This window comes from Mastigoproctus giganteus, chromosome 5 (assembly GCF_048544385.1).
Source record: "Mastigoproctus giganteus isolate SK-2022 chromosome 5, ASM4854438v1, whole genome shotgun sequence".
NCBI lineage: Eukaryota > Metazoa > Arthropoda > Arachnida > Uropygi > Thelyphonidae > Mastigoproctus > Mastigoproctus giganteus.
The window spans coordinates 191,071,391-191,088,221 of record NC_143579.1 but is presented as its reverse complement, the minus strand read 5'-3'; the positions used below and the strand labels follow the sequence as shown (position 1 = coordinate 191,088,221).

The 16,831-nt window shown below is 35.7% G+C and overlaps 1 protein-coding gene across 1 annotated transcript in view; it reads right to left on the bottom strand.

Moving 5' to 3' along the window:
* Positions 1-16,831, bottom strand: part of LOC150085953 (putative RNA-binding protein EEED8.10) — a 375,958-nt gene that overhangs the window by 144,395 nt on the left and 214,732 nt on the right. The window contains exons 13-14 of the mRNA XM_090373614.1: positions 3,583-3,631; positions 506-549 (exon numbers count right to left, since the gene is read on the bottom strand). Of these exons, the coding sequence (XP_090229740.1) occupies positions 506-549; positions 3,583-3,631 (93 nt within the window). The remainder of the gene's footprint in view (positions 1-505; positions 550-3,582; positions 3,632-16,831) is intronic.

Genomic DNA, 16,831 nt, shown 5'->3' with positions numbered 1-16,831 from the left:
ACATTTCACTTGTAGTAACTGTAGTTTAGAACCTATAACCAAAACAGAGAGATATAGACAGTTCTTGGCAGAAGCATTCACAATCCAACCTCCCTACTTGTGATTCTAATGTAAATGTAAAGAATATTCTTATTCCTTATATTTACATAAGATTATCCATGTGAAAGGAAGGGAAACTAGACACAACAATGAACTAGATTCCCCTCCTCACATATGGTTGCACTCCTTCATATTGTCTGTCACCTTCCTTCCTCACATTTATAGTTGTCATATTAGCATTACTGAAAGTGTTCATGCTATCAATGGCAGGTTTATTTCTTCACCACATACAGAGGAGTCCACATCTAGGAGAGAAGATGAAGAAACAGTGATATAGCCCTGAAAGACGTTATATGTTAAATACACATTATAAACTCCATAATAAATATAACAGATATTAAAACAAAACTGAGGATAGACAAAAAAAAATAATAATAAAATAAAAACATGAAAGAAAGTAACTTACCAAATTTGAGAGCCTTCCAATATGATGAAGACCACCAGATGTCACTAATTTAAAATTAAAAATAAAAATAAACAAATTAATAAATACTTTAAAATTTAATTATTAAAAACAAAACCAAAATAGGAGAGAGTGTTTTTCCCACATACATCAGTGACTATTGTTATTTAAATCATCAAACGGTAACAAAAAAAATCAGGTGATCAGATCTGATGCAAATGCCACTGCCACACAGTTACTTGACTAATATAATAATTATATACTAAAAACAATAATACTACATTACATTCCTATTTATATACAGTTGGACCACTATATAACGAAATCAATCGTTCCCTTGAAAAAATTTGTTATACAGAAATTTCATTATAAAGAAATATGACCTTTTCAACAATGAAAAATACTGCAAATTCGGAAATATAGTAAAAGATGGGAAATAAATCAGAAATAAGTGGGAATGGTTACATTTTCTAACATTTTAAAACAATTTATTAATACATACATATTAAGAAATGACTATGCATGATGCACAAAATATATTAGTACACCTTTAAAAATTATGTCGTAAAGTATTTGGTTATTTTTTGTTGTACAATGGATTCTAAAAATGCTTATAATCATTCATAAAAATGTTCAAATTTGTTTAAACTTTAACCACTCAGATATATTTTCTGTTACATTTTCTTCCCATATCTTCATTGCTTCATTATTTTAAGTTTCAGACAAATTGGGATATTGCTCCTCAGCATGTGACTATTTCCTGAATGCTATACATCCGAAATTTATCCTTCTCTTGACTTCCAGCCATTTGTCATTATTACCGTGAATGACTACCAAACATTTGCCAAATGGGTCCCCAAATGGCTGAATGATCAAAAGTGACAGCATGTCCTATCTTCAACTGCTATTCTTCACCATTTTCAACAAGGGGCAATCAGTTTTTGACATGAATTGTCCATGGATGAAACAAGTGTTTCATTATGATCCAGAGACCAAAGAACAATCAAAGGAGTGGAGGCACAGTGGCTCCACTACCAAGAAGTTCCACATACAGAAGCTGGAAGGTTATGGCCTCTATCTTTTGTAACAAGTATAGAATTTTGATAAGAATGTTTAGATTAAACAGTCCATTTGCCTTGAAAAATCATAATATCCATTTTTAATTTTTATGGTTTGAAGAAGGATGTCAGTGCAAAACATCACTTTCAGCAAAACTGAAGGTAGAGCAGTTATTAAATACCTGTTTCTACAGGGGAAATCATGGCAGTTATCATTTTACCTATAGAAGGGTAAAATGATAACTGCCAAGTATTATACATCACAATTGGACAAACTGAAGGAGGAACTAAAGGTGGAATGCAGGGATAAGCTCACCTGAGGAGTACCTTTTTCGTAGGAAAACAACATGTTCTGGACACAGCACATCAAACATGCCAAATTGGCTGCACTAGGCTTCCAGCTTCTTCATCACTCTCCACATGCACCTGATTTTGAAAATCTGACTACTATCTCTTCCCAAATCTCAAAAAGCACTTACAAGATATCAAAGAAGATATAAAATTATAACATCATACGAAAAACAAGCCTGGTTTTGGGAGCAGTTTTTGATTTCTATTTGAGAGGTTTACAAATATTGGAACATCACCGTAGAAAGTGCAGAGTTCAAAAGAAAATATGTTGAATAAACTATGTATATAATTAGATTATCTTGTTTCTTTCTATTATAAGCTGAAAACTTTGGGCAAACCCATGATATGGAACTGTATACATAGCATGTGATTCCTAACTCCGCAGTGACTGTGTTCAAGCATTTAATAACATCCACGTCATGACATGTTCCAGCAGGTCTGTCATGCAATGGAGACCCTACTCTATTAGGTAGGTGGTCTTATTTCAATGCCTTTTCTGTAATTTATACATAAGCAAAAACAATCAACTAAGCATTCTATTTTTTCAAGAAGCAATAAATGATAGCAGTTTATGGGAAAAAGTATCAAGATGGTTCCTAAGGCCAAAAAAAAAGAAAACAAAGAAAAAATAATATCACTTAAAGTGATGCTATAAACATTGTTAGCACTGATTCTGTCTAAACCACTAATCAGATAAAAATAAAGTAGGTGCCAATAGCATTCCTGGAATGCTATTGGCACCCATAGTTTACTGGACCAAACTATCAAGTATGGAGACCACCTAAAAAAAAGACATCAAGCTTCTTGAAAAAGAGTCCAAAGATGTGTAACTCGCCTGGTGATTCGACAAAAGGGTGTCCGTATGAGGAAAGACTTCAAATATGTGGGTTGCACAGCTTGGAAACTAGGCACATTAGAGCAGACTTGATTGCGGTGTTCAAGGCTTTGAGTGGCAAACGAGAAACGAATAAGGATGAAATTTTCACAATTATAGATGATTCTGGAACTAGGGGTCATAAATTAAAGTTATGGGGAGAAGAAGTTCAGACTGGATTGCAGGAAGTTTTATTTTAGCCAGTGAGTTATAAATTACTCGAATAAGTTACCTACATGGGTGGTTTAGGTTGACAGTTTGGGAAAATTCAAAGGTCAGCTGGATAGTTACCTACAAGAGGAGGGGGAGGGAAATGGATAGGTTATCTGTTTCCTTTTCTTTTATTATTAACCAATTATTTTTTTATTTAATTTTATTATTATTATTTTACTTTTTTTTTTTTTCTTCCCCTTTTTTGGCTGGTGCAGCGTAAGCCTTAGGCTTCCTTGCTCCATATGGCTGTTAATAATGCTAATACTATTGATAACTCTTCGGGAGGCATCTGGATCAGCTAGCATATAATCTCTCACCATCTTCATTCTGACAGCTAGTGACTGGAATGAGCCTAAGTAGTGTAATGTGGGAGCATTGGTCGAGGCCATGTTAGGCCAAGGAGCTCAAGTATATTCTTGCTCTAAATTTATTCTTAAGTAATAAGAAAATACCATGACCTTAAATTTCACAATTTCAAATATTTAATATAGTAGAAGCTGAATTGCTGAATTTAAATTTCAAGTGTTAGATAAAGATATTTTATGATCTGATTAAACATATAAAATACTACATTAATGACTTACATTCTTTAAAAGTACTCCCAACGTGGAGAATTTTAAGGTTTCGAAGGCTCTGAAACAAAATTATAAAATTCAATATCATTAATTATAAGCACATGTGTATGTTTGTGCATGTGTATACATGCATGCAAATAAAATCTGTATGCATTTTCTATGATGTGGAAAACATTATCAAAAATTACCAAAGAATTATCAACAATATAAACTAATTCTCTGTGAAAGGAGTTGTGTATATGGGTATAAAGTTTAGCAACTTGTCTTCACAAGGCTTTTCAAATTATAGCAGACTCTTGATAATGTCGATGTTAATAAGTCGAATTTCTTGATATCTCGAACCCCCCCTGACAATTTCCCATCAAAACCTCCACAGAATAGTGCTTTAAAATTCTTTTAAATGTAAACTATTTAATGATGCTCTCCTGAAGTTGTTGGTCTCCTTCAAAACACAGCAGTTTTGAAGGAAACCAACAGGGAGTGTACTAAATCATTGAGGTTAATTATGAGGGCATCTTTGGACTCAGGGGACATTCCTTTGGATTGGAGAATTGCCAGCATATCGCCAATACATAAAGGTGAAGTTAGTAATTACAGATACATAAGGGCGAACTTAGTAATTACAGACTGGTTAGTCTGACTTCAGTGGTAGGAAAAACCTTAGAGACAATGATTAAAAGTGCAATCCAGGGACATTTAGATAGATATGGCATTCTGAAGGACATACAACAAATAAGTTTTGTTAAGAAAAAATCATGTTTAACTTAGTAGTCTATTTTGACACAGTTACTCATGAGCTGGATGTAGGGAACAATTTCGACACAGTTTATTTAAATTTTAGCAAAGCATTTGACTCAGTCCTCATGAGAGATTATTGTATAAGCTTGAACAGGTTGGGATTACTGGTGAGATTCTAAGATGGATTACTGGATGGCTGCACGGCAGAAGGTTGTGATTAATGGATATTCTTCAGATTTGTGTAACATCAGGAGTGGGATCGGTTCTTGGACCACTGTTGTTTCTCATTTTCAAAAATGACATTGACAAAGGGATAGAAGGTGTGATGTAAAAATTTGAAGATGATGTAGAGATTGGTAAAGTTGTTAATGATCGTGCCAAACAGTCCTCCTTCAGGATTACTTTCATATGCTTCAGAAATGGTCAGAAAAGTGGCAGCTGTTTTGATGCATGCAAAATGGAAGGTCACACATTTGGGGAAGAGCAACCCCAAAATAAATTATACACTTGAAGCTTAATTAAAAACAGTAGAGGAAGAAATGGATTTTAGAGTTATAATAGGGACAGATATGAAGTTTTCTGAACAGTATAAACAGGCAGCCAAGAAAGCCCATGTGATGATTTACTGAATGTTATACTGTAGAGATAGGGAGGTCACAGTGCCATTGATACAAGGCAATGGTAAGACCACATTTGGAATACTGTGTTCCAAGTATGGAGACCTTATCTGAAACAAGTAATATAAAAAAAAAAATTTTAAAGTCAATTCCTACTTAGGTCAACAAAGAAAAATTTTATTTTAGTTACTTTTTATTAAATAATTACAATTAATATAAATATGTATACAGCAGGCCCCCGTTATAACGCGGTTCGCTATACGCTGATTCGCTATAACGCTGTTATTATATTATAACCCGTGTCTGACTATAACGCTGTTACAGATCACTATAACGCTCTTTTACAGATTACATTTTTGACATATTTAACGAAATCGTTTCATTTGATGGAGTCGATAGCTTGAAAATGAAGAGCAAAACAGCATTAAAACGTTTCCCACGCCGACTTGAGAAATTTTCCCACGCTCAGTGAAATTTTCTCGCACGCTAATTTAATTTCAGTACAGTGGCTTGTTACGTAGTTCCTAGATCAACATTTTAAAAAATGACGAAGTATATTGCTTGTAATATTTGCGTTATATGCATTTATCCGAAGTCTAGTCATCACTCAGTACCGTATTAGACAACGTGCGAAACGGACAGTTTACTCGAACATTCTATCATAATTAATGCAACCAACGCAGTTACATTTTCGAAGAATGAAAAAAGAATGAAAAATCAACAACGTCTGAGCACAGTACGAAGACTATAAATGTAAGAAAAAGACTGAATTTGAAAATTAGACGTTTTGAAGCGAATCGATTCCGGTCAACGACAAGCGGATGTGTGCCATAATTTAGGACTTGCAACTTTAACTGTAAGAACAATTATAAAAAAATAAAGAATTAATTTTTGCAGCGGGAAAGGTAGCTGTTCCACTGCAAGCAACTAGGACTAGGCCGGCTATTAGGATTGAAATGGAAAGACTTTAATTTTATTGAAGATAATGTCCAATGCAGAATTCAGTTAAATTAAATATTAACAAAAAAAAAAAAAAAAGAGAGATTAGCCAATATGATGATCTGAAGAAAACTCGCCTAAAAAAAAAAAAAAAAAAAAAATGTGGAACCATTTAAAACTGGTAAGGGCTGGTAGAGTAGATTTAGAATCCAGGGAGTGCAGATCAAGGAGCCGAAACTTTCAAAAAAGAACTTGTTAAAATTATTGAAGAGGTATATTATGTGTTATACTTCTCAACAAGTTTTTAACATAGATGAAGCAGGACTTTTGTGGAAACGAATGCCTAAAAGAAGTTTCAAATTGAAAGAAGAAAAAACATGCCAAGTTTCAAAGCGGCGAAGGATCAGTTGACGTTATTGTTGGGTGGTAACGCTGCGGGGGATTTAAAATTAATACCCCTTTTAGTTTATTTGGAAGAGGGCCAAAGTTCAACTCAAAATCCACACATTTTTCATGATTAAATTCATCCATTAAATTAAATCAATTAAATTCATGATTTTAATTGGAATTTTAAGTTTACTTTTGATACGCAAGTAGTTACCACATAATTATACATATGTAATGCAGAATATTTTATATGTGCAAATATTTGAATATTAAATATTTTGACCGACATTTGTGCATCTTTTCATTACCGTTTATTATTGATTAGGAAATATCCTATGGCACCGACCGCAGCTCACAAATACATATGTTACCTTATGGGAAAGCGGCGCTCGCTTAGCGCGGATTCACTTAGCGCTCTGTTTTTCCGGAACGAATGATCAGCGTTAAGCGGGGGTCACCTGTATACATATGACAGAATCACAATATTAAGTGGCAAAATAGAAAGCAAATTTCCTTGCAATTTTCCATTTTCCTTTCTATATATGGTGTTGGACTATTATTTTTATTCACATGTTTCATTTTCCATTTTGTTCCCTCCTTGACTCAGACTAGAACCCAGAATGAAAAAAGAATCTGAAAAAGAAATTTTTTTCCAGCGATCTACACGCTTCGCCACTGACAGTATTTATTCCTAAATTTATATCCTGCTAAATATCTTATATAAGAGAAATTTTTTTCTCCCATATAAAACTAAAATTAATTAATTAAATTTAATTAATGAATTAATATTTGAAAAAACTGTATTAACATCAAGTGTCATCCACTACAAGTTTAAAAAAATGTATTTGAACTTGAGTGGATGAATAACAAAAATTTATCAAAAAATTATTGATTTTCGCAAGAAATGAACTCGCATTCTTCACCTTCACGTGAAAAATACTGAAATCCTTGCATTTTACCGATTGAGCTACTGCCTGTTGATTTCAATTTTATTCCTAAATTTATATCCTGCTAAATATCTTATATAAGAGAAATTTTTTTCTCCCATATAAAACTAAAATTAATTAATTAATATTTGAAAAAACTGTATTAACATCAAGTGTCATCCACTACAAGTTAAAAAAATGTATTTGAACTTGAGTGGATGAATAAAAAGTATTTTATTAACGATTGAAAATTTGAACAAGATATATAAATATATATAGGGAGAGTGTGAACTAATAGTAGGAATTGAAAAAAGACATCGAGCTTCTTGAAAGGGTCCATCTAGAAGCCTCAGAGAGGTTATGGAGCAACTACCACGAAATATTGTTCCCAATATTTCATGGTAGGGCGAATTTGAGATTTGTACAGAGTAGGTAGCTGTTTAGAAGAAAATTAATGCCGAGAGTGAACAAAAAAGCCCAGGTTTACAGATAAATATTTGAAGAAATATTTGTTATGTACTTATGTCAAGAGAGATTAGAAGTCAGGGTAAACCCTAATAGAGATACAAGGTGTGGTAATAAAGTTCCCGCAATAAATAAAGTAATGGAGCAATAAATAAAGTAATGGAGCAACAAACACATATCAAATTTTGCTTTAAACTGGGAAAATGTGCAATATATGAAATGTTAACATTTCATATATTGCACATTGCAAATGTTAACATTTCATACATTGCACATTGCAGTTTTTAACATTTCATACATTTCTGTATAAAATGTTAAGTTGTACTAGGACGTTTGAATGGTAAAAGTGGTTCAAAGACAGACACGAATCCTCGTGTCTGTCTTTGATAATGGATGTTAATAACAATGTCCATCAATCTCTTAAAATAAGGGCAGAGCTGCAAAAGTTTATGAAATTATGGCAAGAGATCATCGCTTGACCCTCAGAATGATGGCTGATGGGAGTTGGATATGAATAAGACAATTAGTCAAATTCTGAATGAAGATTTACGGAAAAGAAAGGTCTGTGCAAAATTTGTGCTGCACAGCCTCACAGATGAGCACAAGCAACCGAGTGTCACTGTGCAAAGACTTCATCCAGAACTTTCTCAACTGTTTTTTTTTTTTTTTTTAGGAGTATTAGCAACTAAGGCCATATTACTCCTGGATATGCGGTGGTCATTCCCTGACCTTTCCGCATCCTCCGTATTTGGTGGTGACGGGCTCGAATCCGGTCTAATCAAGAAGCGTGTGCTACCCACTGCTGCTCCTTCCCACCTGGCTACGGAGGCGCCACTTTCTCAACTGTATTGTCACTGGAGGTGAGTGTTGGATGTTTCAGTACAACCCAGAGATGAAGGTGTTGGGGGATGCAGCGGAGTTCAAAATCATCACCAAGGCCCAAAAATGTTTGTTTACAGAAGTCCAGGAACAAAACAATGCTGATCATGTTTTTCCACAAAGGTATGCTTTACAAGGAATTTGTTTTTTTTTTTTTTTTGATTTGGTAGTTGTTGGCGCATCGGCTTCTGTGGCCATATTGCACCTCCCAAGGTTTTTGCAGTACTTTGATCCAAGCCAGAGGCGGGAATCGAACCCGCGACCTTTGCAAGGAATTTGTACTTGAAGGGAAGAGGGCCAATGCTTTTTTCTACATATAGGTGCTTCAACAACTATTGAAGTACATTTCCTGGATGAGGTTGCAATTTTGAGAGAAAGGCAGCTGGTTCTTGTTGCATGATAATGCCCTGCCCATTCCACACTTGTTCTGAAGAGATTTCTGACAAACAAAACATGGTAATTGTACAGATCAACTATGCCTCTACTCTTCCAATCTAGCACCAGTGGACTTCTTCCTCTTTCCCAAGGAGAAAAATGCCCTCAAGGGAGAGAGATTTCAGGATGTTGAGGACAAAGAAAAACAAATGCTGAACTGAACTGAATGTCATCTCTTTGGATTCCTTCACTGACTCTTTTCAAACAATTCATTCTAAAATGAATGGTGGAATAATTTCAATCAATGGTGATTACTTTGAATAAAAATAAAATTATTTTTGGGCTCCTTCAATTTTGTATTCTTTTTATTACACCAATCCAGGAACTTTGTCACACCTCATGTGTGATCTTGTCTAGAAATCCGGGTGTCTTATATCTTGCAAAAAGGATTCTTTTTGCAAGATATAAGACAGGACTGAGTTTTAGAAGGATTGAAATTAACTAAGTTATTTTTGAGGCATTGGAGAATTATCTAGAGATCAGCATTTAAGGAATTGGTAGTGGATATTAAATAAGTTGAATCTGTTTGTGCAGGACAAGTTTTCTCAAACTGGTAGGTTTGAGAAATGTTGATGATAGCCCATTTAGTGCTAATCATTAGCAAAACTATAGATAGGATTTCCAGTCAATGGAAGAAGGTTGTTAATATACAGGAGGAAAAGAGTGGGAGAAAGAACTGAACCTTGTGGAACCCAGCATTGGTGAAGAAGTTAGAAGACAGAGAGCCATCTATCATCACCTACAGTGAGCAGTCAGAGAGAAAACTTGATACTCAATTTCTTCTAATACACTCTCAATTTACGTAGCAGATAAGGATAAATTTGGAAGCAATAAGAATAATCCAATAAATCCCTTAGCAACATAAAACAAATGAGAAATGTGGGTTATCCAAATACAGACCAATGTGTATTAAAGTGGTTTCCTCAGCCCCAAGACTAAAGATCTTAATCCTTATACTTGTATTAAAATGAAATTATTGTCAAAAATTAAACCAGAAATTAAAAAAAAAAAAATTCTAATTATTTTTTCTTTTGAAGCAATAATATCCTTAATTTAATTTATGAACTTCTAGATTTGAATACCAGAGAATTTTGGCATTTTGTAAGCCAAAATCAGGAAAACATGGACATGTCCTCCACCATATTTCAAATCTATTTTCACACTTTTATCTGTTAAAAACCATATCTACTATTAGTAGAAAATACAGATAAGATGTGGCAGCACCTATTGGAAAAATTTGAAGAAATTTAAATGTAAATGAGCACATTGTTTCAAATGTACTTATAATGAGCTTCGAAAACAGAAATCTTCATATGTACTCACCAGACCCCACATGTGGGGGGACAATACATTTACTTCTTAAACAGTTAATAAGGAAAGTAGTGGATGACTAATAATTTCTGAAAAACGATGTAATATCCTTTCTCAAAACATTTGTGGAGAAAGTTAAAATGGTGAAGTCTGTAGTGAATGGCTCCAAAATTTATCTGAAATTCTAAAATATTACAGACCTAATGATGCATTCAACATAGGCATGTCAGGTTTGTTTTACAAGTGTGAACTTGATAAAGCAATGTTTATCTCATCTTCTGGTTAGCACAACATTGACTGGAACAGAGAAAAACCATCCTCTCAGATGACTGGCACAACTGAGGCAGTGAGATTATAAAATAACTGATCCATATGCTTCACAGATAGTTACCAACAGGTTTGGTCCAGTGGATTATACATTGACCAGCCTGCAAAAACTATTTTAAATTTAGCTGTGCTCTCAAAATGTATGAATATTAGATCTGGTCACAATGCCCATTGTAACTGCAAAGGTAACTCATACTACATGACAGAAGAGATGGAGGTTGCCAGAGCTTTGCTCTGCAAAACTAAATATGGGTTTTTCCCACTTCAAGCCCTCAATAAGCAAAGTGATAGTATTGCTCTAGATGATGAGAGTCATCTACCATCAAGTACCTCCTGGTGATGGTGACACAGAAGGTGTAGCATTCTTCTATGTGATGTGGCTGCTCACCTCCAAAATGATAACTGCAGTGTTATCATTTTGGGGGTACACCTAGGATTTCTAATAATCCCACATTATAAACGTGCAAGGAGGATTTGGTTGCCACAGAATGACTAGAGTTTAGCAAAATCTGGTCTACTTGAAACTGTTTGTTATTCAGTTGGTTCTGCAACATGTGTAACCCCTGCTGTTTACATGTCTGTTTTATGGCATATTTGTAGTCAATACATGGAACCTGAGTTTTTTTTTTTCTTTTTAAGGGTTTTAAACTCCTGGGTAACAAGCCCCACCTATCATGAACATGATCTGTAACAAGCCTCAGGGACCATCAATATTAAATAAAATATATCTTCACTAACAGTTTATTAAATTATGAAATATTTTCTTATGTAGTGAAGCATTTCATTTATGTAATGCTGTGTGCTTGTTGCATACAAGATATTTGAACATAGAGGAAAAAGTTTATTTTATTTATTCTGAAAGGTGGGTAGGCATTGAGGATACTGTTCCTTGAACTTTTCATACCCTTAATCTGATTTCAGCTAAATCAGATTAAGGGTACGAAAAGTTACCCATATTTTGAAGATAAACTACAATATTCTGCTCAAAGTTTAAGCACCTGGTGTGGAGTAAATTAAATTTAATGTAGATTTAGTCATTTATTTAACAAGTATTAAGAAAGATACTTTTTATCAAATGATTATCTGGGCAACCTGTAGAAATTTCACAGGCTAAATGAGAAAGTGAATAGGATCTTTAGTAATTCAACTGGATGTTGAACTTTGTTCACCTGAATTCTCAGGTTTTTTTGGAGCAGTTTTTTTTCCAGCTTGTTCTGCCAAGTGTGCAACTGCTGTTTACATGCATTATTTTATGATATATTTTGTATATCTGATATATGGGACCTGGTAGAATGGAGTACAGTCAATCCTTGTATAGCATGATAGTTGTGTTCCTAGAAAAAACCCTCATGCAATGCAAAATCGTGCAATATAAATAACAGGCCCTATGGGAAAAATAGAGTTAGGTGCCGACCACCCAAGATTGAACACACATTTTTAACCAAAACATTACCAAACATAATAAATAATCATCATAAACTACCTACATATTTTATTACGTAATAAAATATTGCTAATGCTTTTGCTTCTGCTTCTATCGTAAGCAAACTTGTTCTTTGTTTGATCTTCTATCCAAACAGATGTTCCTTCGCTTCCAATTCTTTGTCTTGATCTAATGGATTTTATTACACTTTGAGTTGTTCCTGCTATGAAAGTTGTTTTTATTTTCTCTGCATTCTTTCTAATTCTCGGCATTGCCTCATTTAGGCCTGTAGCATGTGCAATATCACGTGGTCTTTCATTTCACTCAAAGTGTTTCACAATTTCATATTTTTTCTCTATCGACAGAGGCGAACTGGCCATAAGCCTTACCAGGGAAACAATGGTGGGCCAGAGGCCAGTGTGATTTTGGCCATAAACGCTAGTAGGAGGCCGTTACAAACTTTCCTGGGTAAGAATTTTTGACCTCTGCCTCTGTCTATCGATATTGCTTTTCTTTTTCTCTCTGAATCTGTATCACCAGGATGCTTTCTTTTCACACCTTTTAAGTATTTTACTTATTTTTAGAGAATAAAGCACAATTAAAAAATGAGGAGGCACACCTGATACACATAACAAAGCTGTGTGTGTGTGTGTGTGTGTGTGGAAACTAAATAAACAACACTGTAAATGCAGCAACACACTATTAACGCCTCATTAGCTCACATTTTATTAAAGCACATTTCTGGGAGTTACTACCATAAAACAATAAAAACAATTTCCAGTTGCGTTTCTGTTGGTGGAATCTGTTATAAATGGGTAGCAAACTCGATCTAATTGCATTTGCGATAATACTGATAGCTGGAATTGTGTGGGTTTTTACATTATTATGGTGAAATGTGTTTCCCCTTCACTGATATAAAAAGCATAAATACATTTTCAGAATCTTTGCTTCATTCCTATCGTGTTGCGTTCAGTTGGGGTGATTCTGTGTTCAGCTGCCATTTCTTGTAAACACAAAGGTGAATCGTGCATAAGCGAATTCGGTTCGTGTTATATATGATATCGTTCCCCTATTTATAAATCGTGTATGATCGAATTCGTGTAATGTAAACACATGTTATACGAGGACTGACTGTATCTAGATTTGTTGAGTTTTTTTTGTAGCTCAATAATGAATGCTTTTATTGCCAAGAATGCCTGCCACGGAATCTAGCAAAACGATACTTGTGCTTTTTCCTCTGAGGTTTATCAATTGGGTTGGAATTTGTGTACGAACGGGTGACCAAGGCAGCAATTAAGCTGCTGTAGGGCTTGTATTGCACGAAGTGAATCTGTGTATATGAGATTTTGGTAAAAAGAATTTCTATATGCAAGCATTAGTCCACCCAAAGAACACTCCATGGATATTCATGTTCATATGATATCAGTATAAATATGACAGCAATGATAACAGAAAAGGCATGCAAAAGGTAACACACTCTCAAAAATTCATTGTGAACTTGTTACTGTATGGTAGTAGTAGTAATAGAGGCAAGTGATGCAACAAAGCAAGCATATGAACTATGTTGCATCAGCCAAAATAAAAAAAAAAAAAAAAAAAAACAATTCCACACAACCATTCCTGCAAAGGTTTGTCCAACTCCTCACGATAGATGGAAGTTTTTTCCAGCAATTAATCACCCACTGGCTAAAGGCAAATTTACGCACATCTATTCGAATTTATGCATCATCAAGTTCATAATCTGAGAAAGCAGAAGAATCCCATCAGAATTCAGCATGCTCAACTGGTTCAAGGTAGTATACACCTCATATTTTAGCATAAATCAGCTCATACACCAACCATGAGAACAAGTATTTACTGTAACTAAAATATTTAAAAATTAAAATAAAATAAAATAAATATTTACAAAAAACTGCTATTATACTAAATTAAATTATATACATGTGAAAAACATTAAAACTGTGATAAAATCCTTAAGATAAAAGACACTAAAATAAACCAGATTAAAAGCGATAAAAACGATAAAAATAGCGCATGGTCTGAACTGGAAGCAGAAATAGCTCGGGAATGTGTTAAGCAAAACCGTTCATCCGTACTTAGGATGATAGTTTCAAACAGAGGATGCATACGCATATCTCTGTCCCTATTCATAGTATTGTGGTCGGATGAACAGATTCATAGGCTCTCGAACCATTTACAGTTCCAGAACCCATGCGCTTGATCCACAATAACCGCATCCTTTGGGGAGATTTGATGCTGCTTCTCCCAAAAATGTTTGGCCACAGCAGACTTATTGTAATCAGCGGTTTTTGTAGCATTTGCATGCTCCCCCAGACGATCCTTGAGCCGTCGTTTTTTCTCGCCCACATAACATTCCCCACAATCCGGGCATTTTATCCTGTATACTACTCCACTACTCAGGTCCTTTGCTATTGGGTCTTTTACCTGAGACAACACTGTGTGCAACCTCCGCCCGGGAAGCTGCACACAGCGTGTTTTATAACCCCGCAAAACTCTAGCAAGATGCTCAGTAACGCCCGGATAGTAAGGAATGTATGCGGTAGCCACGGGAACAAACAGGTCCTGACGGCTAGACCCTATTCCTCTACTAAACCTGGCTATGATCCTCTGGGGGTATCTGCATTTTCTAAGGTCTGCTGTGACTAGTTTTTTCCATATGGCTTTAGAGTCAAAACATCATTTCAGGATGACCAATTAAGGTGGGTTACTTTGTGTTATCAAAGGAAGATCATGAATATTTGGATCCGTAAGTTACATGAGGAGTTAAGAGACACTAGGAGGCAAATAGGTATGTACCTGGATGTTATTAGTAGTAGTGTATCTTCCGGACATTTAGCTCTCATTAGAAGATTAGTTTTGGATAAAGTTATTAGGATAGCGGACAATTATAGACAGAGGCAGATTATGAAGTTTAATAGGTTGTTGGGAGAAGGTACAGTACAATGTAGCGATAGAAGTACTCATTTTGTTTACAATTTGAGTAATAGGCAACTTACGGAAGAGCAAGAGGGAGTTTTAAATTTAGGTCCTAAGTTTACGCTTGTACCTCCTAAACCTCCCATTGCGGAGATAGCAATGGGTATTGAACGGGCCATCAGCAAGCTACCGGAGGCCCTAGCTAATGAGATCCGGGTTAAATCTGCCGTTATTTTGAGCCAGATAAAGAAAGTATCTCCGAATCTTGTTGTTTGTTTGTTATTTGCTTTTTAGGAGCATTAGCAACTAAGGCCATATTGCTCCGGGATATGCGGTGGTCATTCCCTGACCTTTCCGCATCCTCCGTATTTGGTGGTGACGGGCTCGAACCCCGGTCTAATCAAGAAGCGTGTGCTACGCACTGCTGCTCCTTCCCACCTGGCTACGGAGGCGCCTCCGAATCTTAACTTTAGTCAAAGAAAAGCCTTGAATGAACTGAGAAGAGACGATGGAATTGTGGTTTTACCTGCGGACAAGGGCAGATCGACGGTTGTCCTAAACAAAGAAGACTATCACAAAAAAGCAATGGATCTTTTACAGAACAATAATACGTATAAAGTTACTCAGAGAAACCCGTTGGTTGGCCTAGAGCGGCGCGTTAATAAACTGGTACAGGATTGGTTAAAGGCAGAGAAGATTTCCAGGGAGACCTTTTGGTTCTTACATGCTACTGGATGTCAACTCCCTAGGTTCTATGGACTTCCAAAAACTCATAAGACAGAAGTCCCACTCAGACCTATTGTATCATTTATAGGAAGCCCCATATATGCTTTGTCAGGGTATTTGGCTAAATTGATTTCGCCTATAGTGGGCCAGTCCAACTATGTCATAAAAGACAGTAAAGAATTTGTGAATTTTGTGAAAGATTTGATTGTAAATGAAAACGAGAGCATGATTTCTTTTGATGTGGTGTCACTATTCACATGCATTCCAATTAAACATGGAATATATTGTGTTAGAAAATCTTTGAATAATGATGTCTCTTTTGGTAATAGATCACTTTTAAATGTAGAGGATATTTGTTCTGGTGTGGAACTTTGTCTGGCCAGCATGGTGTACCACTATGGTGTACCAAGGTGTTATGTACAAACAGGTTCACGGTACAGCCATGGGATCTCCTATTAGCGCCATCATGGCCAATCTGGCCATGGAGGAGTTAGAGGACAGGGTTTTTAGTGGATGTCAGTTTCCCATAAAGAAATGGAAAAGGTATATTGATGATACCTTCACCATGGTTCAGAAGGGGAGGGAGGATGATGAACTCCATTGGCTTAATAGCTTCTCCCAATTTATACAGTTTACCTCAGAGGTGGAGACAGGAGGTACCCTTCCTTTCTTGGATGTACTGGTCTCTAGGATAGGCCCTAGGCTTAAAACTTCTGTGTTTAAAAAACCTATGTGCAGAGGCCAGTACACCAATTATAGTTCAGCACAAGCTGGGCAGCCCAAGAATAGTGTAGTGAAAGCTCTACTAGATAGAGCAGGGTCACACTGCACTACCTCTGAGGACAAAGAATGTGAAATTAGACGAGTCACAGCAGACCTTAGAAAATGCAGATACCCCCAGAGGATCATAAACAGGTTTAGTAGAGGAATAGAGTCTAACTATCAGGAACCGTTTGTTCCTGTGGCTACCGCATACATTCCTTACTATCCGGGCGTTACTGAGCATCTTGCTAGAGTTTTGCAGGGTTATAAAACACGCTGTGTGCAGCTTCCCGGTCGGAGGTTGCACACAGTGTTGTCTCAGGTAAAAGACCCAATAGCAAAGAACCTAAGCAGTGGAGTAGTATACAGGATAAAATGCCCGGATT